This window comes from Vicugna pacos, chromosome 3 (assembly GCF_048564905.1).
Source record: "Vicugna pacos chromosome 3, VicPac4, whole genome shotgun sequence".
Lineage (NCBI taxonomy): Eukaryota > Metazoa > Chordata > Mammalia > Artiodactyla > Camelidae > Vicugna > Vicugna pacos.
Genome location: NC_132989.1, coordinates 31,702,912 through 31,726,174, shown reverse-complemented (window position 1 = coordinate 31,726,174; position 23,263 = coordinate 31,702,912). Strand labels below are relative to the sequence as shown.

At 36.8% G+C, this 23,263-nt stretch overlaps 1 protein-coding gene across 1 annotated transcript in view; it reads right to left on the bottom strand.

Annotated features, from left to right (window-relative positions):
• FBN2 (fibrillin 2) overlaps positions 1-23,263 on the bottom strand; it is a 207,644-nt gene that overhangs the window by 92,783 nt on the left and 91,598 nt on the right. The window contains exons 8-13 of the mRNA XM_031673106.2: positions 19,955-20,080; positions 9,135-9,287; positions 7,402-7,635; positions 6,292-6,429; positions 1,347-1,466; positions 294-419 (exon numbers count right to left, since the gene is read on the bottom strand). Of these exons, the coding sequence (XP_031528966.2) occupies positions 294-419; positions 1,347-1,466; positions 6,292-6,429; positions 7,402-7,635; positions 9,135-9,287; positions 19,955-20,080 (897 nt within the window). The remainder of the gene's footprint in view (positions 1-293; positions 420-1,346; positions 1,467-6,291; positions 6,430-7,401; positions 7,636-9,134; positions 9,288-19,954; positions 20,081-23,263) is intronic.

Genomic DNA, 23,263 nt, shown 5'->3' with positions numbered 1-23,263 from the left:
AAATACAGTAGGTGCTAATAATTACAAAGAACAACCGCTACTAAAAATTAAACATATGTCACACAGGAAATTTTCAGATGCAGTAAATTGTTCATCTGTTATGACATTTACAAAAAAAATCTGTCCCTTCACTTTAATAGTCTTATGCTAAAAGCATTTATATTTTACCTAAGTCATCTGAACAACTCTCAAATATGTGTTGTGTGAGCTTTCCTGGAAATAGTATATATGGTTCTAAATAGAAATGTATATCCTTTAAAAATCTTCTGCAAGGGGGTAGGCAATTCCCATACCAACACAGTTTTTTCCATCTGTAGTTAATTCAAAGCCGGCATTGCAAATGCACTGGAAACTTCCATCTGTGTTCACACATCGACCGTTTTTACAAAGAACCCCATTCTGGATGCATTCATCGATATCTGGGAAAATTAAGAATGGCCAAACATTATTCTTTAAAAAAACTACAGATAAAGACAGTAAGGCAATAAATGTAATTTTAAATATCCAGTTTATTTTTACATGTAAAATTCAAGATGATGTTCCTTATTTAGCAAAATTCCCATCTCTCACCAGCTTTTCTTCTTGGATAGGTAGGTATAAACAACTTTACAGCCCCAACTTATAGTAGCTGAAGACGAAAAGAAAGAAAAATGAAATGGGGTGTGCAGAGAATATAAGAGGGTGGGCACCGCAGCTGGAATTACTGGTGCAGCTGTTTTCGACACAGTGGCTTAAAAGTCAGAGCAAGGAGTTGAGTAAAAGTAAAGTAACTACAGAATTTCTGGGTTAAGAGCAACATGATAAAAAAACTGCTGGAGGAAAATGATTCAAGTAAGTGTCAGTGGATGAATAGGAAACGAGAAAGAAGACAAGCAGAGTCATCTGCTGAAAGAATTCTGAGATGAATCAGCAGTGAGGTAGAGGGTTTGGACGATGATGGTGGGCGTAGCAATGAAACTGTGAATAAAGTGCAGGCGTGATTTGGTGTTGGACTACGTGTGAGGTTCAGAGAAAACAGTAGTTGAAAATGACAATAAATCTTAAGTCTCGTTAATCAGAGAGCAGTAATGCTACTGATGTTACGTGGAGAAACGAAGCTGTGATCTAGGGGAGGAAGAGAAACTGGATTTTTTGTGAAGCCAGATACCACGTTGCCTGTGTTATATGTGCAAAAAGGGTTTATGTTTGAAGCGAGTGCTTTGAGGGTAGCATAAAGTAAATCTGTAATTATGTAACAGCACTTATTTCATTCCATGTCTTATTTTAATAAGTTCACTTTTAACCTCAACAGCCTGGGTCACTATATTTCATGGAACATTTTCATATGTGAAAGCAAACTGCCTTACCAATGCATGCTTGCTTGGTAGGAGTCCTCTGGAATCCAGCATGACATTTACAGTAATAGGATCCAGGTGTGTTAACACAATCTCCATTAGTGCAGGGATTTGATGTGCATTCATCGACATCTGTGAGTAGCAAAAGAAACCATTATAGACTTCAATCCGTTTCTAGAAATGTTTGTTTAAAGTACGTTTAGGCGTCCCCAGTTTGAGAGAAGGCCAGTCAGTGGTAATAGTCTAAAGAGCAGAAAATTTATAAATGAATAAAAATTCCTTTCTTCAACTACAGAGCCAGTCTGGAGATTCACAAAAATAATCGCCTGCTGGAGAGTACAAAGGCATTTGCTTTAATCAAGAAATAATGATTTTTCAATTTGACTAATGCACAATGATTAAAAGCATGCACTCTACAAAGACACAGCTGTGCGTTCCAATAGGCTATAAAATGCTTATTATCTCCAGTAATCTGGGCAAGCTAATAGCCTCTCTAAGGCATAGTACAGAGTGAGAAGATTATTTAAAGATTTTAAGACATTATATTACATGTTGTCAATTTTACTAGCTTTAAAAAAGACTCATAAATTAAGGAATTTTTGTCAATTATTTTTTGTGGACTCAACTATACATGTAACTATGCATCAAGGCTTGGATAGTATTTTGAAGTATAAAAACATAGAGTGGGGTTAAAAATGGGAATTAATTAAAACAAAGCCCATTATATTCAGTAGCTTCTGGTTTCTTCAGGATCTTAAGGCTGGCACAGGGATTTTTTTTGTATAAAAGTTAGTTTTTTGCAAATACTGGTTCTGATGCTAAGTGTGAGAAACATCACTGCTTCTCCTTCAAGTTCCCTCAGGCTTGATTAAACACAAAGCTGTCACAGAATTCAAGGACCACGCAACCAAATGACAGACTGAACAGGGGTGTGATTAGTCAAGCCCCGGAGAAGTCATCTTTGTCAGTGTTAGAAGAAATTTAATTCATCTTCTTCCAGCAACGTGCACTAAATACTATTTTGCATGCCGGCACATTAAAAACCTGGCTGACTGGTTAAAGCACAGCAACTCGCCATTTCATGCACATGTAGAAGCCATTAACATATACAATTTCAGCTAAATTGGAGAGCACAATAAAATCAGTTCACAGGTTTACCATTTTAATAAACAGATTACTCCTTTCAACAGATGTTTCTTAAAAGAGGAACTGTACTCTACCAAACTCACCAACGTCATTTATATAAACATTCAGACTGAATGCAATTAAACCGTCTCTGGTAAAGGAGGAAAAAAAAAAATCTTGGAGCAAATAAAACAAGAACAACAAAGAAAAACAGTATTAAATGCTTTTTTCAACTCATACAAAGATGCCTTCAAGCCTATTAAGACTCACATTTAAGCTTTTGGTTGATAACATCAATTCTACTGAGCCAAAGGAATGCAGCAAAATGAGAGAAGAGAATTCAGAGCGTTAGCAAGCGTATCAAGCACAGCTAATGGTCTGCCCAGTAAGACACAGCACCTTCAGTACACAGTGTTGAAGATCTCTTAAGATTCTCTGTGTGTGTATAATTTTGAAATGCAACAATTAAAAATGTATCATAGAAGCCTTACTGTGCAGCTCTGTTCTAGTGAAGAGCATGAGAAACTATGCACCCAAACCCCCTTTTAGGTAAACTTTCTGGGAAGCAGGGTCACATTTCCAGACCTCTTCCTCCCATTGAGAACCTGTCTCCAAGGTCCCTCATTGCTGTGACAGCTCTGCCAGTCATGCTGCCATTACAGCCGGGATTCATTTCTGTTTCTTTAGCCCCTTAGGGACCTCACCAAGGTTCCGGTGCCCAGAGAAGACACAGTGGTTCACTTATTTACTTCTCCATTGAAAGTGAAAACAATCACCCAAAAAAGGTATGAGTGACTTCAAAATTCCATATGATTTTCAAATCCCATTTGTTGCTTTTTATTTGTTTTCCAAAGTTATTTTTAAGATTTTAAGTTTTAGACTGATCACAAATGACCACTGCCACATTCTGAAATGTGTATTTCATGACTTTCTTTCACCCTGAGTCTCACAGCCTAGTACCTCTGAGTGACCACCTTTGTTTTGCCTTGTACAGAGGAACAAGATTTAAATATTGCAGTCTGTGCATGTGGATTCCTTCCTATATTTCCACTGGGGACTGAATATTTTTAAGCAAAATTCACAGGATTTTAAACTCCTAAAATAAGTGAAGTAATTGAGAAATGTTGATTATCAAAATGGTTAAATTCTCAAATACTATTAGGGTACGAAATATTTACCCTTGCAAAGTATTTTATATTCCAACTTAGAAAATAATCTGCAAGAGCTGTAAGATTAGCTGAGGCCCAACAGAAATGAATTATTTCTTACTATTCTAAAATAGAATGATTTGGGTTGAGTTAAAAACCATTGCTAACAGCAGTTTGACTTATACAGACACTAAAAGAATCACAGAATTTCATTTTAGAGTAGAATTATCAGGAAAATGAGAAAAAATATGATGAATAAATGTAACTATTTTCAGGTCTCAGCAGTAATGCTCTTAATAGCAAAATGGACCTAATTCCATTTTTCTTGTCTTTGAATCTTTGCTACCATTTTACTGCCTGTCAAGTTGTAGTGTTTTATCAGGTCTCTAACAGAAGTTCCCAAACAGCAATGGCAGTTTGTTATTCCTCAAAACACGGGAACTATTAAAATAGTTACCACCCTTACCACCCTATCTTGCACTCCAGTAATTTAAAACATCAGTAATTTATCTCCTAACTTCTTCTGACATCTCACTTCGTTGTTTATGAACTCAAACTCAAACTGATTAGAGGTTGCCACTAGAAAGAGTATAGGATTAAAAATATGACAAATTATTTACTGACAATATGCCCCAATACTAATTATTGTCCCTGTGAATTATAACAGTTAGAAAAATAACTCTGTCTAGGTTTTCACTCTGCAGAGCTGGTGATGAGATCAATCTAAAATGGAACCATTTGTAACAATGTTTGGAATGCTCTGTAACAAATGCAGAAGTCTGAGATTTATATTAACATATTAAATGTGCAGATATGCATCCTCAACGCCTACATTAGACAGAGTTTACTAAAATGGTGGTAGTAGCCCTTCTCACCTGGGTTCCAGGAAAAATCAGAACCCATTATCTTAAGACATCCACTGTATGTGATTAACTCATCTCTTGTGCATCTAGAGTGGTACTAACCATGCATCACCCTTGAGAGAACTGAGAAGACAGTCACCACTGAAGTCACTTTCTGCAGGACTTAGTTCTCCTGAGGAACCTGGTTGAGGAAGCTGGGAGGGCAGCCTGACTATAGAAAGAAATTTTGATCCTTAAAGATAGTTCTTTATGTCAATGGTTCACCAACACACTCTGCCAGAGCACAGGCGTTTCACTAGCTAGAATAACGTGCACCTGGGTGACAGTATGAACTAAATGGAGGTTTGGGCTAATTTACAGAAAATATTAAAACTTTTGGCCTTTTACTTGTTGGTTGATGAACCATGCAGTGACACATCTATGGCAAATATTAACAGCAAAACAAAAACAGTCAATCAAATTTCAGTTTGACAGATTCTAATTGCTTATGTATGCGCAAGAGGGGATATTTTCTATATTGTATACTTGGAATCATATTTTCTGGTGGTAAAATCATTTTTAAGTCATAAAAGAATAAATATCTGAGCATGTCCTGGTGTTCCAAAAATGTCTACCTGGTCTATCACTTAAATAAGCATCAGGCAGCATCTGCTAAGCCAGGACTGATGCATACGATCATTAACTGCACAATGCTAGGCTGTGCTATTTATTTAGATGATGTGAATGGTACCCTCTATAGTTGTGCAATGCAAAACCTGTGTGTACGCAGGGATCCTGGGCTACGCCTTATTTAATCATTCTGATCTTGTATCTCTGTACAGTTCAGAATGATTGGTTTTTCCAAAACATCATTTTTGGCTCCCATTTTTTTTAATAACCATAGTGTACTTAGACATATTCAATTCCACTTGGGAAAACCGTGATACTAACTCTGTTCCTGGCCTCTCAACTATTTTCTAACAGAAGACTTGAACCCAAATCTGTTATTTAGGGTTATGCTAATTATATGAAACATACACAAGATCATTGGCTAATGAGATGAATAAATCAAAGAGTAACCTTAAAACGGTTCAATCCCCAACGTCCTTAAAACTACTCTTAAAAGAGCATAAAAACTCTCTTTGTTACCAAATAAAATAGTGTTTTATCCTCATTGTATTTGATTTTTTTGGTGCACTTAACACTCGACACTCCTTTTCTCTTGAAAGTGTACCCTTTCACGACTTCATGGACATAATAGTTCCTAGATTATTTTTCCATTTTCCCAGCATTATTACTAAGTTTTCTTTATGGGCCTATGTTGCTGATCCACAGGGTTCCGGCTGTACTACAGCTATCTTTTCACTCTTCCTGTTGTTCAGCCTGGCTGACAGCAGTCACACTCCTGGTTCTAATAACCACCTATGGGTTACTGATCCCTAAAGCTGTAACTCTAGTCCTGAACACTTCTCTTAGCGTTAGATCTCTATAATTTAATATCTGAGATACCTGAAACTCAACATTCCCAAAAGAGACTCATCAATTACTTCCTCCCAATCTCCACCTTCTTCTGCATGTTAATAACACCACCATCTAACCAGTATTGCTCAGCTAAGGAAGAAGAAAGGAGAGGCAGAGATGGAAACCACAACATTTAGGACCAGAAAGGGCAGGGGATTCTTGAAGTGGCCCAGCTGAGCAGTAGGTTAAGCACAAGAGGGAAAGCTTGGAAATTAGCTTTAGTTCCAAAGACTTAAAAAAAAAATCACATCCAGTCCAATTTGTTCCTGCACTCTAAAAGCTATTTAAAAACTAAGGAGAATTAAAGAATCATAAGCTTACCTATGCAATCGCCATTTGCATCCTGCTTATAACCCATGTTGCATTCACATCGGTAGCTAGAAACAGTAGGTATGCAGCGTCCATTTAAACAGAGATTAGCATGGTGCTTACAGATATCTATTGTCTGGTTCAGAATAGCTATGGAAAATTAAAGCACAAATGATATTTCATCATTACAACATGTATTACTTTTCTTAAAGCTGATATTTAAGAGAATATTTAATAGTACATTAATGAGGTGTATATATCAAAAGGGTACATTATTCTATATTCTATTAAAACTCTAATATTGAGAATCTAAAAACTATTCTCGAGACATATGGTTGTAACTTGCATTTCTTAAGTTATACATCTGAAAACTCTGCCCATAATGATGCCTTTTTTAAAATTTCAGGAATGTTCTACTGTACATTTGAATGCTTTCCATTTCCTTTTTTGTAACTGTGCTGAATATTCAGATATAGTGAATAGGCAATATGCCAAAAAGAATAAACATAACACTGTAGGACATCATTAAATATTATTAGCAAGAGCAGTTATTTTAAAAAGAATGAACTTAAATGTCAAGCACACCAATGCCAATTCTGGCTTGAAGCCCACAGTTCTCAATTTCCTAAGTTATTCAACAAAAAAGGGCGAAGAAAAGAAAGATATTTCACTATAATATTTGTACAGGCACAGAGCAAGACTTATTCAGTTTATCTCACTTGAGAAATGGCTCTGGAAAATAACTCAAGGGGTGTATGATCAGGAAAGCTGCAAACGGCCAAATGAAATACACTGGAACCAAAAAATGTGCACTTTAATGGCGTCATCTAGACTTGGAGTATTACCACGCTCCCGTCTCTATTTTCAAAGAGAACCTGGGTCACTCATTCCTTTTCTCCAATTTAGAAAGTTTATGGAACATAAAAATAAAACTTTCCTAAGATTTTACATTATTACATTATGTTTTAGACCTTGAAATAGATTTCTATACACATGAATGTGCGCATGCACACACACAGACACACATACAAACACACACACATTTTTGGAAAAAAAAGTTAGATAATATAATATTATTTAAGGCAGAAAACTAGAGAGTCTACACAAAAAGTGAACACTCACTTAGCCCAGTGATGATGGGCCCCTGTCCTCCGGCTCCTACACCAGCTCCCCCAACGCCAGGAGAAAAGCCGTTGCCTCCAGGAATGGGGATGAAGCCTGTCCCTCCTGGGCCATAGCCATTGCCATTGCCACTTGGGGCAAAGCCATTCCCCCCAGTGCCTCCAGGTCTGGAACCAGCACTCCCTGGAATGCCTCCTATTGGAAGTCCGTCCATGCAAAGCCTGCGATATTCCTCTAAAAGAAAAAAAAGTTCAGTTAAACACAAATGGATGGACTTCTGCATAATAAAAGCAATATGTGTATTGTAATGATCATTTTGGGTTATCTCTACAACATGATATAAATAAGTTATTATCCTGATAAACATTTTCAATGCTAACAGTAGCAGGAAAAGATATAGATGATTCAGAAAAAATTAAAACCTATGTGCCATATTTTAACTGAGTTGCATAACCAAAGAATTGTCCATATTTATTTTTTGACTTTATGTCCCTAAAAGCAACTCATAAAATTCCAGATGTAACTATAAATGCAAGAAATTTACTTGAATGGATGAAAATTAACCTTTAAGTAATTCATTCTGTATATTTGGTTTTACTTAAATCTTCATCAGTATTGTACCTACACATTTTTCCTATCTTTTTTTTCTTCTCTTTAAGGGATTAATATGGCTTCAGAATATTTTTTTTCTAATGTGGACTTTAACAGAAGACAGTACTGAGTAAGCTTTTAAATCTGCTCCTTATTTGTCCACGTATAAAAACTGAGGGAAAAGAAGCAAAAATATAGTGACTGCCTTATTTTCTTAACTGTTCTCAGAATTATGGCATGATCTAAGAAGAAATGAAATGTATTTAACTCAAGTACTTGTTTGAGTATTAATATTACTATCAAATATTATTAGTGGAACAATGAGTTTCCACAATTATATACTATTCATTAACTCTGTTTTAAAAAAAATTTTTACTCAATTTTCATACTTCATGGCTTAGATATTTAGAAAGAATCTGCCTTAATTTTTTCTCCATAATAACACATATAGATACATATCTTTACAAACTTATTTCAAAAAGTTTAATTATTTTTCATAATATTTATAATAAAATATGAAGACAATAATAACACATTATCAATATATCTTTATGTGATAAATGTTAATTGTACTTTACTATTTATATTGCATTAGCAAGAGGAACTACGTCTCATTCATCTTCATTTCCTGTTAAAGCCTCACTTATAGGGCAGTTAACATAGCACAGTGAATGAGAGGTCTCCTCCTACTCCTGTATTCTCAATTTTCAAGGTCATTAGAAAAGAGAGGAAGTGTCTTCAAGGACTGAGCCACTATAAGCTGAGGGTACTCCTGAAATCAAATACATGAAGACCAAACTTTGTTACTTAAAGATATTCAAGCTCTCAAATGGAAGATTAGGAGGTTGTAAAACTGAACAGAAATACTGACATTTCAGTATATTTCAATAATTTTGAAAAATACTTGCTTAAAATCAAGTCATGATCAGTTTTTTAGGATTTTTTTCTAATATTAACAATTGGATGTAATAAAAACTGGTCCCAAAAAACAATGCCACTGTAAAACCCACAAAAACACCCAAGTTATTCTGAAGACACTAACAGGATGCAAATATGACTTGTCTTTAAGGAGAAGACCAAAGCATATAATTGTTACTAATTTTCCTAACACTGTCTGAGCAGACTAGTAACCAGCAGCTCACCAGAGCCTCTGACGGGACAGGCTTCAGGAATGGTTCCAATGCCCCAGCAGCGGCCGGGCTCACAGCAGCACTGCATTTTTGTCATTCTGCCCGGAAGCTCTTGTGCACAGCGACCATTCACCAGGCCCGAGAAACATGTGCCTGTTCTCTGATCTGAACATGTGAAAATAAAATAGAAGACATGACAGAATTATCTTGAGTTCTTACATCAATTATTTCACATGTTAGAAGAGACTAAGTGAAATGAATTATTTTACTTAGTTTCTATTATATCTACTTAGACTTTTAATTTCTAGTAGATATACTCATTCCTTTACTCATGTCCTGAGCATACATTCACTGAGCACGTATGCCATGCCATACCGCAGGCATTCAAAAATGAAAGACGTGAAGCAGATATGAGCCCACACCGCAGTGAGAAGCCACACCCAGACAGATTAGGAGCTCGAAGGGAAGTGCCCACCCAATCTCAGCCTGGACGAGTCAATCCCCAGCTGACCGCCAGATGTGTACAGTGGTTTGCTACTGAGATTTTGTGCTTATTTGTTACACAGTAATATCCAATCAATGCCGGTGCTATTTCAGAAAGGCTGAACAGAACAGCTCCTTTGAGACAGTGACATCTGAGCAGAGACTTTAATAAGGGTGAGAGCAAAAGCCACAGTCATCTGAAAGAAGAGCAGTTCAAGAGAAAGAAGGAGATGTGCCTGACGTGTGTGAAAAACAAGGAAGCCATGTGACTAGAGAAGAGCGCGACCAAGTGGGAGTGGGAGGCTACGTATGAGCTCAGAGAGGTGCTGAAGGCAAAAGCTTGTCTAGCCCCACAGACCGTGAGGGAAGGACTTTTGGATTTTATTTGGAGGATCAAAAAATTGTGAGTCTAGTTCCACTAAATATCATTCAACTTTTATCAAGAGGCTTCAAAGAAGTTTTGTCTGTGACCACAAGAAGAAAGATAACACCACAACAATCAGGAGTTGCACGTCACTAATGCAGATAAAACTATTAATTAAAGTAATGCCATTAATAGGTAAAGCCTCAATATTTTGCACTAGATATTGAGTTTAAAATAAATATGCTATTTCCTCAAATGGCCATAGTATTCCTCAGGTTGCTTCAACACTATTGTTAAATAAATGAATTGCCCTTAATGTAAGAATCAGAACAACTTCCGTCTCCCAAAAGAAACCAGTATGCCCGAAAACGAAGCACTAAATCTGAGGCATGCACGTGTACTTAAAGGCACTGCAGACAGTCCATAAACTTCACAAGTTGGGCTTGGACAGGCTGTCACTGGGAGTAATTTCACAGATAGGTTTCTATTCCCAAAAACTATCCAGGAAAATGGTTTTTAGAATATTCATTCCAGGAACCCAAAGTATCAAATTCCCAAATTTGATTGCTACACTCCTCAAGAATAGGATGCAAACTAAGATAAGAAAGTCGAAACTCTTTGCAGTAATCGCTGTTACAAAACATAGTGCTTACAAGGTAGGCTGGAAGTATTTATCTCTTCAAGGCTCTTTAAGGAAGCTGTATTATAAGATTTGGGGGTGGGGGTGGGGAGAGAAGAATCATGGCCTCGAGTCAGGATACCTAGGTATACAACAAATATTATTAACTGATTCTGCAACTGTGTCTAACTCTTCCTCTTCATGGAACAGGGTTGATGGGAGAAATAAATAAAACAATATATATTCTGTTTCCGGTCAAATGGAGTTTTAGCTACCCTGAGTGTCCCTACCAAATAAGTCACCCTGGATAAAACATGAAAAACTATTTTAAAAGATACATCATCCAGCTAGCATGAAAGAAAGAAGAAAAAGAGTCTCAAAATGAAGTGAGAACAGGAGTTTTAGGAGGTAAGTGCACAGCTAGGTTTCAGCTTCAGGGCTTCTGCAGAACTCTAGGCTTTGACTTTCAACTCTAATAGTTTCACAGGGGCCAGAGCCTCGGAGATAAAAGCCCAGATTCACTGTTCCAAAATAAAATGTAATGGGAAACCCCCTCATAAAGTAGGGGCCCCAAACCGCTATATCCTTGTTTTACGGCTAATGTAGAGGAAGACAGCTAAGAGATTTGCCTGTTTCTACCTTGGTTCTGGGTAGAGTAAATAAAAAAGATTCTTCCTAAGAATTTGAAACCACAAGCTCTTCCTCACACAGGCAGCTTTGATGCCAAAATATTGGGTTTGTGTTCTGACAAACTTCAAAGGAAGAATATAACATAAAGAGGTCTCCAGGTAGAGACATTCCAAGTTACTCACAAAAACCAATACAACCGAGGACTTAATAACGTAGCTCTCAAAGAACTCCCAAGATAAAGCTCCATAAAAAAGAAATATCTCACAGTAAAGTAACTAACTGAATAAGTAAGTAAATAAACAACACACAAAGAAGCAAAGCTCGATGAACAAAAGCTAGCTGAACAAACAGCAGACTCCAGATACTGGAATGGCCAAACCAACTCTGAAAATCACTAATGGTTTCAAATTAACAATAACTGGTCAACTGTTAGTAACTAAATTATATTGAATCTTTTTAAGGTAATTAGAAGTTTTAAAATGCGAACAGGGAAAATAAGCCCATAAACAGTGAAAGAACAGAATTCAAGGAATTCAATGAAAATTATATAAGTGAAAATAATCATAACTGAAATAAAATGCTTAGTCACTATATTAAACAGTGTATTGCACATGGACGAAAAGATAATTACCGAGCTGGAAGATACAGCTGAATAAATTATTTTAGTGTAGTTCAGAGAGTCAAAGAAATAGAAAATGTTAAAATAAGGTTAAGAAATATGGAGGTGAGTGTGAAAAGGGAATTTACATCTAATAAGAGTACTAGAAAGTGTAATAAGCAGACAGTTGGGGGAGAGCCAATAGTCAACAGATACTAGCTTGCAAGACAACCTCAGATCTAGGAAGTCTAACAAATTCAAAGTAGGGAAAATGAAAAAGATATCCACAGCCTAGCACATCACTGTGAAACTGAAGAACAATTAAGAAAAGGTAAAGATCTTAAAAACAGCTAAAAAGAAAAGACAGATTACCTGATAAGAAATGATATTTAAGCCAAGCACTGACTTCTCAATAGTGCCAGAGGATGCTAGAACACAATGAAATAGTATCTTCTGTATACTGTGATAAAGTAACTACCCACCTACAATTCTGTACCCCAAGAAACAATCTTTCCAGAGGGTAATTAAGATCATTTGCAGGAAAACACAGACAGAATTTTCTATCCAAAGGCTTTTGCTAAAGGAAATTTTAGAAGAGGTGTTTTAGGAACAAAAGAAAATGATTCCAATTGGAAGTTTTGAAAAGTATGAAGGAATAAAGAGGGAAAATATTGTTAGATACATGGACAAGCACTAAAATATCAAACAGTAATAATAATAATTAGTTTGTTGCAAACAGGGAGTGGCACACAGCTGGATTTTTTAAAGTTGGGAAAGGGCTATCAAGTGTAACCATTCTAATATTCTTTTATTGTTTAAAGATTTGGGTAAAAGTACAGATTAATTTTAGGCTTTAAGTTACATGAGCATCTTAAAGCAGGCAGGATAAGCACTAAAACAACAAAAGTAAAGCATGTAAATTTTAAACAACAGAGGAAAAAGAATGAGGTCTAGGGAAGGAGGGAAACCTGAATAAATCCAAAAGAAAGCAAGAAAGAGAAAAAATAATGGGAAAAAAAGATAAATAGAAAGCAAAGAAGGAGACAACAGAAATAAAAATAAATATATCAGTTACTGTAATAAATACAAATGAATTTAATGAGATTATGCCTCCCAAAATTTAGATTTAGGCTGTTTAAAAGAGACACATTTAAAACAAAAAATAGCACAAAGACTGATAGGAAAAATATCTAACCGGCATATATTTAAAACTTCCTCTCCAATTCAGAAAATATAATGTAAAACAGTATGAGATAAAATGGGCAAGAAAAAATATTTAGAATTAGACCAAAAACTGAATTAAAAAAAAACTTTAGACAGTCAATACACACTGAAAAACAAAAGCTTAATTCACCAGGAAAATATAATTCTTTTAAACATTTATCACCTTATAACATAGCAGCAAAATACATAAAATAAAAACTTAAAGAACCACATGGAAAAATTGAGAAATCTACTACCAGTGGAACATTATACACTTTCAGTAACTGATAGATAAGCAGACAAAATTTAGTAGCTCTAGGGAAACTTTGAACAGTAGGGTTAACAAGTTTGATCTAATGGATGTATTTATCAAACAATTAGAGAAAACACAACATTTTCAAGCCCACACAGAAGATTTGCAAACTAGCGAAACCCCTTACATTTCTAAACAACTCATGGATCAAATACAACACATCAGAAATAAGGTAACATGAATCAAAATGAGTAGAGACTCATCAGGAATCTGTTCAGTTTCCGGACTCTGGGAGTGTGCAGTGATACCGTGTGGGGACCACAAATCTGCATTCACCCTGAACACTGCAGTGCAAATGAAAAACACCCCCTATTAAACAGGCACTACTATGATTCCTACTTACTGAGATTCTATGGTGATAAATAAAACACAAAATCATTCAAAATTACTACTAAATATCCAGTAGTTTTTTCATTATATATTTTCTCAAAGATACTGAGTGACCATCACGCAAGGATCTGAAGACATTTTTGACGTTTAAAGAGGGGTCTTCAGATTCAGTCAACATACATAACTGCTGTTCTACACAGTTTGGAAACCTCTAGACAGTCCTGTAAGATGGATTTGAGAAAACCGTGTCATTTGTTATTGAGAGGGTAGAGGGGCAGAAAGAGAGGTTTGGAAAGTAAATCATAACCTTTTTTTCATAAATTCTACAACCAGTCTCTCCTAATAACACGGAGGAGACAAGCAATCTACTTCCAATCTTTTGCATCAAAAACTTACCATGGTGAGATACAGACACAGTGTGGTGTGATGTCTCACAGTTAAGATCTCTTTAAAAATACATTTCAAAAGCAAACCAGTGGCTAGGAGTTCGGTTCTTTCCTTTGTGTATCTGAAACTGCACGGTCCTTAGAAAGTACCAAGTTGGACATGTGCTATATGAAGAATAAAAAGGGGCGCCCTATGGAACTAAGAGTTGTCTAGGCACACCACCCCTTGAAGCAGGGGATTGTTAGGGGCAAAGCAGGTGAAGAGTATTTATTACACCATTAGGAAAAATGCCTGGTATATGTTTAACGGTAGGACTGATAGGTCCTAAGTAATGAAAACATGTCTATTTCTCTAATAATCCCCTATCACCCTCACTATGCTCCCAGAACAAGTATACATGAAGTCTTATTTAAAGCCATACTGGGAAAGAGGAAGCAATTCATCTCCTCTGATTAAAATATAAATCTATCTTGAAACAAAATAATGGCACTCTTATCGGAGTTTGTTTCATGGCTTGACATCTAGTCTAAACTTGATTTAAGAGAACTAATGGTTAATTATACAATGTGATGAAAACTTGGTAAAAGTCAGGGGGTTGTACCTTGAAAATATATGTCTCCCGTTGAGTGAGCTTTGCTCATTAAAAATGGAGGGGTCAGCCAGGAAACACCGACGAGGTTAGCTCAGGTCAGAAGACCAGGGATAGCAGGTGCTCAGCAAATAGCAACCAGCCTCCATCCCGATACCGGAGCTCTGCACCTGCCTCTTTGCGGGTCTGGCACCAACCTTGGTTCCATTTGATGAATTCTGCAGATTCTTGCTATTCCGAAAATACTTTCAGGTTGCTTTCATGTTTCCATTATAAAAGACTAACTAGAACCAGGGACAATGAAAGAAAGAGAACCAGTGTGGCTCCTAGGTTCACTTCCTTTAAAATAGTGAAGTTTTTCTTCCTTGTCGTCTAAACTTCTCTTTCTAGGCATTTTTCTTAATTAAAACTACTATCCCTGTTCTACCAGTCACCTTTTATATGATTTTGAGGTTAAAACTAAAACAATATTCAATCTATTGTTTCATCCCTGTCTCCTCTTCCCCCTTTAGTTAAACATTCTTAGGAGTTCTGAGTTATCCTTCAAGCATGTGTTGCAAATACAAACACACACACACACGAAATCAACACCCACCACACACAGTGGTGCATAAGAACAGCATATCCCAACCATCACTCTGTATCACTATCTGAAGATCTTCCTCATTTCCTTTAAACAGTTTTCCCCCACTGATTTTTGTCTCTGTCCCACTCAGAAATTCTGCTCTCACTGTCCTCAGGATCAACCAGAAACTCCTTAGCACGACTGTTAAGAGCCTTAACAATATAATCGAAATCTTAATCCATCTTTCCTGTTTTTCTCTCCAACTACTTTCGTACTCAGCTCTCTTTTCCAGACAAGCTCTTCTCATCATCGCCTGAGCCCAGTCACTTCCAGCATCTGTAGTGCTGCTCACGCCTTTCTCCTCACTCAGCACAGCCTTAGTCCTTTGTTTAGCTCTCACTCACCTTTTAAGGTCTTCATCAGGGCTCGCTTCCTTGAGAATTTTAACTGTAACAATCAGGCCTTTCTCCTAGACTTAGAGCATCTATTGGCTAAGAAATTATCTAGCAATGAATTACCTACTGCCTCAAACTTTTGCTTTATGTTACAATTTTTCCCAATATGTTTTCAGGTTTTGTTTTCTCAAGAACATCCCATAGCAATACTGTGCACTGAAACTTTTGTGAAACTCAAGGAAATGCACTAGGATGCCGTGGCAACAGCATATTACCCTAAGGATGTCTAAGTGCCATCTCTTATCTTCTGAATGTCGCTTGCTGCCGACTGGCACTTCTGTGCAAAACTGGCACTTCCTCGCCCCCCACTTAGGGTCCCAGCTAGTTCTGCCTATACAACAGTAGCAGGTACCTTAACTTGCAGACAGAATTTGCTCCCTGCTGCTTGTCAATTCATTATGGACTTATTGTTGACTGCCAGTCACTCTTCTCAACCACACCGCAACGTAGAAATTAGGTACTAATAATGCCATGGGTTTTACAATGACATTGACTTACAAAATGATATAAGGGTCATTAAGTTGTGCTATTAAAAATGCTTCTGAGAAAAAAAATTATTAGGTGTGGCTCAACTATTTTCAGAACGGACATATGTCAGTACTCTTTGTTAAAAAAAGGAAGCTAGCTGTTTCCTGGATATTAAAAAAAAAAACTTGATGAAAAACACTAGATAAAATTAAACTAAGAATTTGAGTTTTATATTTAGTATAATATAAAATGGGAAAACTATCCTATTTATAATTAAATGCCTGGCTAAACTCTCCTGCCATATGAAATTATTTTTCTACACATAAAAGAAAAAGGCAGTTTACCGATGTTTTATATGCTGTGTAGACTCAGGATGTTTTCATTAACTAGAATAAGGAATTAGGGCAGCATTCAGCGTATGCCACTCTCAGAATAAAAGCTGCAGATAGCATGAAGTTTCCTACTCAAAGTAAAAGTTTTGAGCTCATCCAGCTCATCACTGCTAGCATATATGTGGTTCCAAAATAAGCAGCATGGAAATACCTATGACATAGATAAAACAATCATAAATAAATTCAATCTAAGAAAATACAGACTCAGATTTTTAAAAATCAAAATCCAAGATGTCTTACATATTAAAATGCTAGACCTATTTTTTTTCATATGTGGAAAACACATACTTAACCCAAATGAAACATAGTTATTCGAAAAAAATTTAAGCTGCTTACTTAATTTTAACATTTGTTTTGTCATTTTGGAACATCATTCTCCCCTCCTTAGGGACTTTCTTCTGTTGCTGGGTCAGGATATTGATACTGAAATGATGGGGGTCTCAATCTTAGCACATGACTGACTGTGCCTCTGCTCTCTGGAGCTCAAGCAGGCTCTCTCATCTTCTGAGCACTGGGGACCAAAACTCAGTGCGTCACATCATGCCCAGCAGGATGCCCAAGGATGCACAGCAGTCATTAACCAGTGTGAAATTCTTACATTCAGTATCATCTCACTCGTTCATTTATGTTGTCTGTTCATTCAGAAAAAGATTTACTGATTCCACACCTCTACTGAAGGGACTATATAAGACACAGGGGACAGAAAGCTGCATAAGGCAGGACCTAATGGTGCTCACAGTCTGGCCAGCGAGTAAAGCACAAGTACTTGTGACCCTGCGATAAACCCGGAAATGAATGAAATAAAAAAATACTATGGGAAGGGCTGATTGATTTTGCCCAGGAAGAAAATGTGGGTTAAGGAGGGATGGCTCTAAAGGAAAAGTGATATCTAAATGGCGACTCAAAGGATGAGTTGGGTTTTAATGAGCACTGAAGGGGGAAATCAAGACGCTTCAGGCAGAGGAAATACTGTGGGCAGCGTATTCATGTATGGAAATGAGAGAAATGCGAGTGTGAGGTGGTGAGCAGTTAGAGATGGGTCCTGAGTACAAGCTGGGTCAGGTACTAAAGGGCTTTGAAAGTCCAGGTAAAGGCTCTGAACTTCATATAAAGAGGCAAAATGTAAAGACAGACGATTTTAATGGTAAACTAAATATCTGACACTGAAAAAAAACCACTCTGTAAATCACTGGGGATCTTGATTACCTGAATATGATGAAGAATAAGCCTCCTTTTCAATGCAAAAAAAAAAAAGGACACATTTTGTTTGACTAAAAAAAATTAGAAATTTAAGAAATCAGAGAGAAAGAAATAGCTTAGAAATCTGACATAAAATGCTAACATTGTTAGGGCAAATTCTGCCTTTTGTCTAGTTTGTATTGTTGGACAATTCATTCTCAAAGGCCTTCAATGACTCCATATTGCCTACCAAACAAAACACATACATCTTCTTTGGTATTTTCAGAACTTCACAGTTATAAATTCACTTATTTCTCCAGCCACATTTCCTCTAGCCATATTCTAAAGTGTAAGTTTCCTGAAGCCAGGATCTACGGCATCCAATGATGTTCAGCGATGACTCCCAAACTGACCCTTCTCCTACAGAGTTGAGTTCATGCCTGGTTCAAGCTGATGGCTGCCTGAATGTGTGTGTGTGTGTGTGTGTGTGTGTGTGTGTGTGTTTGTGTAGGTACATTCTTTTCCTATACAGTTTAAGAAAATTAAGCCAAGTGTAGGCAGTTCTACTCAATTTCAATTCTCATAGCTGTTATTATGCTAAATGAATCAGACTTACCATGCAGTGAGCCAACTGGCAACACTGACCCTAAAAAGAGTTAATTTGCTCTGTTTTATGGACAACATTTCTATAACGTTTCACCTAGTGTAAAACAGAACTCTGATTCATTTATAAAGGACAAACAACTGTCACTCAAATCTCGTAATTCTACAATGGAAAAGGGAGGCTCCAAAAGGACATCTTACTTTTCAAAGCAGACTGCAGCACGGAGGCAGTGAGCCACTCATGCTGGAGACCTTGATATCTGGGAACAGGGTCTCTGCCCCCTTAGAGAAGGTAAGGAGACAATGTGGTACATAGTAACACAAATGCAGAGACCTGGATTCAAGTCCTGGCTCCATTTATCCGCCCTGAAACACTGTATAAGCCACTTAACCTCTTTTAACCTCAATTCCTTCATCTGTAAATCTGAATAATTATGCCTGCCACACAGGGCTATTATGAGGATTACATCCTCAGTCTCCTATACCCTCCTCCTCTCCCTAATAATAGTAATAGTAGTAATAAGGAATATTTCATTAAACATTTACTAGAAGAAACTGAAATATAGAGGTCAATAGCTTGCCCAAGGCCCCTGCTATGCAATAATGAGGTGAGGTGGCTGTCCAGTGCCTTACACATGGCATGTGTTTCATAAACGGTAGCTGTTAACTTGGCTCCCGCTACCACCGTTCCTTCTTTGACTGCCATTGCTAGTTGACTACAACTATTTCTGATGACAACACAGTACTCTGAAGGCAAGATCTCCATCTCTCACGTTCACTGTTTGGTGGCCACAGCATAGTGCCTGGCATGTCAACACATTTTATGCCCAAGTGAATCCAGGCCTTCTTATCGGTGGCCTTGGACTTCAAGCTTTCATCCTTAATTCTCTGTTATTTCCATCCCAACCCAGGTCACTTACCATCACTTGGATACAGAAAGTCCCTGGCAGTCAGCTGCTCACACACCCTCCCAGTGGGCATGGGAGAGAGTCACTGCCCAGACGGTCACCCACTAGTGAACCGAACAACTCCAGTCTTGGGGTGGGGGGCTAATTTCCCTAGTTCTTGTACTATACGAATCTTTAGTGCTCTTCAAGTCTAAGGCTTGTCAAAAATAGATGACCTACACGTGACTGAGATGTTTTATCTTTTTAAACAAAGGAGAACATGCAAATATATTTTGCTTTAACTCAAAAATGCTTAAAACACAAAACTAAATGTGATTTCTTTTTTGTAATAACTATTTTCACTAAAATAAACAACTGCTAAGTAAATAAGACACTGGCCACATTCATGATTCATAGCAACAAAAGAAACGTTAATGACTACACTGTCTTCCAAAGTAGATTTAAAAAAATCTTTCTCGTACCTTTGTGTCTCTAACACTCCACAAGATCAGCCCTTTGAGGAAGTCTTTCTTCATTTCAAAAATGACTTTGACAGCATAAAATAAACCCAGATGGCTTCCGAAACCGAAGTTTTTGCAAAGAGCACCTGGTCTATCAGTCCCTCAATAGTGATACCGTTTATTTTAAACAACTCTTTTAGGCATTTTCCCAATGGTTTTATAATCGTTGCCATCTTTATACCTGTTTGGGCTGTTCTGTCATCATAAAAAAACAGTATATTGTGCCTTCAAAACTACGAGGCTTACCGATGCACCGAGAGCCATCTGTTGAGGTTACGTATCCACGTGGACAAACGCAAAAATAGCTTCCCACGGTGTTGGAACATTCACCAGTTTCACATATCCCAGGAATGATGCTGCACTCATCAATGTCTGACCGGGGGAGGAGGAGAAGACGATTGAGAAAGGCCTTCATTAAATAGCTTTTAAAAGGGATTTTTAAAAAAGAGTATGAGAGCACTCATGGTTGATTAGGTCAGATCATATAACCCTGAAGGTACTCTTGTTTCAGTCCCTAAAGAATTTCTCACACATATCTATGGGAACCGAGATGAAGGGAAACTCCCATGGCAGTAAAACAAGGCCAACTAAAGCAAAACTCTATATCCTTTTTTCCCCCTAAATGCAATTTAAATTGGAAATAAGTAAAGATGTCAGTGTTTTAGTTTCCATTCTACATCAATTAGGGAATTATTCTACAAGAGACTTAAAAAAAAAACACATACAAGAGGGATTACATTTTAAAATATGAAATAACTACATTTAAAAATTTATAGCTAATTTTCACATTAATTATTTGAACCAGTGGAGGGTGGCAAATACATTTTTTTTTAAATTTTGGCTTCAGGATGTGTTTTTGTACTTACATCTGAATTATGGGTATATTTGACATTCTGGGAATTAACTTCAAGTCTAAAATAATACAGAGAAATGGCAAAGGGCAAACTTGGGCGGCGTTGGGAAGTGTCCAGTTTTCCTATTGTACCTCCCTGCACTTATCCAGTTAACTTCCTCAATGTTGGGGCTAGCCCACTCCCTTTCATATTAATGAAAGGTCTGCTTTCTTTTAAACTTTCCCTAAACCAAAAAAACCTGGCCATTTATATAAGCTTTAATGTACTTTTCTTTTAGTTCAATAAGCAGAGAGAGGTAGAAGAGGTGGAAAGTCAAACAAAGCTACAGTTAGGTACACTGGCAGCTACTTGCTAATACATTTAAGAGGAAATGAGCCATTGTGAGGAAAACCCAGCCACAGATGCCTGGGAGCTAGCTGTCCTTTTTAAGGAACAGAGCTAGCAGAGACCAGTGACTAGAGGAAACAATTATAAAAGCCATAACCATAGATGATTCCCAAAAAGTAAACTTGAGCTTTCAGTTTATTTTTAGTTATATATATATATACATACACACATACATATATATTTAAACATATCAATATGTTTATACACAGGAAATATATACAGAAAAAACACAGAAAAAATTATAATTATGAAAGTTGTAAATACAAGGAAATAAATTTTAAACCTCACAGTTAAGAAATGGTTAGCAAAGCTTTTCTTGAATTCCTCTACTGGCCTATCCATTCTTTTTTCCCACCATTTATTCTGACAAGTCAGTCTTGCTTACAAGCTGTATCATGAAATAGCTATATGGTTGTGTCGTCTTGGAATGTCCTTTTAAAAAAAGTTACCAGATTCAGACATTCTCTGAAATAATATCTTCATTTGAGGCTTAACACTGAAGGCACAGTGGTACAAATCATAATCTACCAATTCCCCGAGAGAGATCAAAATTCTAGCAGGAATTGGTTACATGAGGAGCAAATATATAATGTGGTGAATGAGTTACCATTAGATTTAATCCAACGAAATGAAACCATGTGTGCAAAATTAGGATCTGTTGCATCTTGTGTTGCTATCTTAGTGCAGTGTATCTTAGTAAAACTGAATGTGGATTCAGAAGAGAAAGGAAATTAGAACAGCGATACTTTAATCACCAAATAAACTGATAATCACTTCTAGATAAGGAAGACAAAAAAAGAGAGAGAGAATAGCATACAATAAAGCAGCAAGCAACACAAAAGTGATGGACCAAATCTTGCCTTCTGATCCTCTTACATCTAAAGTTATACCAACAATCAAGGTACTTATGAAGCCCAGATTGATCTAAATTCTTAAAAATTAGGAAACGTAAGTCCTTCATTCAAGTATTATTATTTATTTAAAACCCTTATTTTCAGGCATTTCCTTTCATAATAAAGAACTTCTTTGTTCTCTGCTTCCAAACAGTCTTCCTGACAACAAAAAGAGTACAGTTGGAATGGAAAGTTGGTAGACATTTTTCTTTTTTAAGGGGGAAAAAAAGAACCCTGGAACATAGAACACATGGAATTATATTAAATTTGTGGGTTTTTTTGTTAAGTATTTTATTTTACAAAAACTCCATGGTTCACAATTTGCCCTAGAATTAAATAAAAATCTTAAAAGGTTAGTTTCAAAATAATTATATGTAAAAGGCTCTCAGTAAAGTATTTAAGAACTCTATATGAAAAACAGGAATGTTTTTCATTTATTTTTGGGCTAAATGTCCCCTCAAATTTTAAAAATTAAAATGCCTGGTGTTTTGGTTTTTACTGATCAAAACACCCTGCTTTTCAATGTAGTTGTGCCCAATATTTATCCATCAATTTAAATTTAGCATTAACATTTATGTTAAGAAGAATGTCTGCATTTAGGTCTTTTGTAATATTAATTCTTCAAGACCATATGTCACAATCAGACTTGGAAGGAGTGTCTTCACAAATATACAGCATATACTGCCTAGACAGGTACAAACAAGTGTGCCTAACGGTGGCAAAGCTATTCACGGGAAAAGGCAGTCTTAATGGGAATTCATTTTCATTCATGCTCTGCAGACCTAATGTGCCTCTGCCCATCTCCCCTTGAGCTCTTTTTAAAAAAGTTTATTGATCAGTTTGGAGGCTTTGGTCTGCCATAGAAAAACTGATCCCAGCTGGCATAAAGCAGAAATTGAATAACTTGCATATCTGGCAGTCCAGAAGTGTCAAGGAATTTAGGATTGTTTCAAGGCAATGTCGCTTGCTCAGTTTCTCTGAAATATGCTCAGCTACGCCTTCCTCTCTGCTTTGACTTCATTCTTAAGGCTACCTTCCCTGATGGAAGCAAAATGGCTGTAGCAGCCCTAGGCTGGCCCTTTGACTGGGACATCTGGAGGAAGACAGGGTGTTTCTTCCAGGGGCTGTCTCCTAAGAGAAAGAGAACTTGTCCCCAGGAGCACCTACCAAGTCTTCGCTTTTCTCCTAATGTCTTAAATTGAGTCACACGCTGACTTTTGAATGGTTCCTCTAGACAGGACAGGATGCTGACTGACGGAAGCCTGGGGTTCTGAATTAATTACTAAAGTAAGCAGAATACAGTCAGCCTTAGATTAATTTAAAAAATAAACAAATGAAAGCAAAAAACAGCATAGGTGAATACATCTGAAAATACAGCACAGCTGAGGAACAAAAAGTGTACCAGAATGGTTGACAGAGAT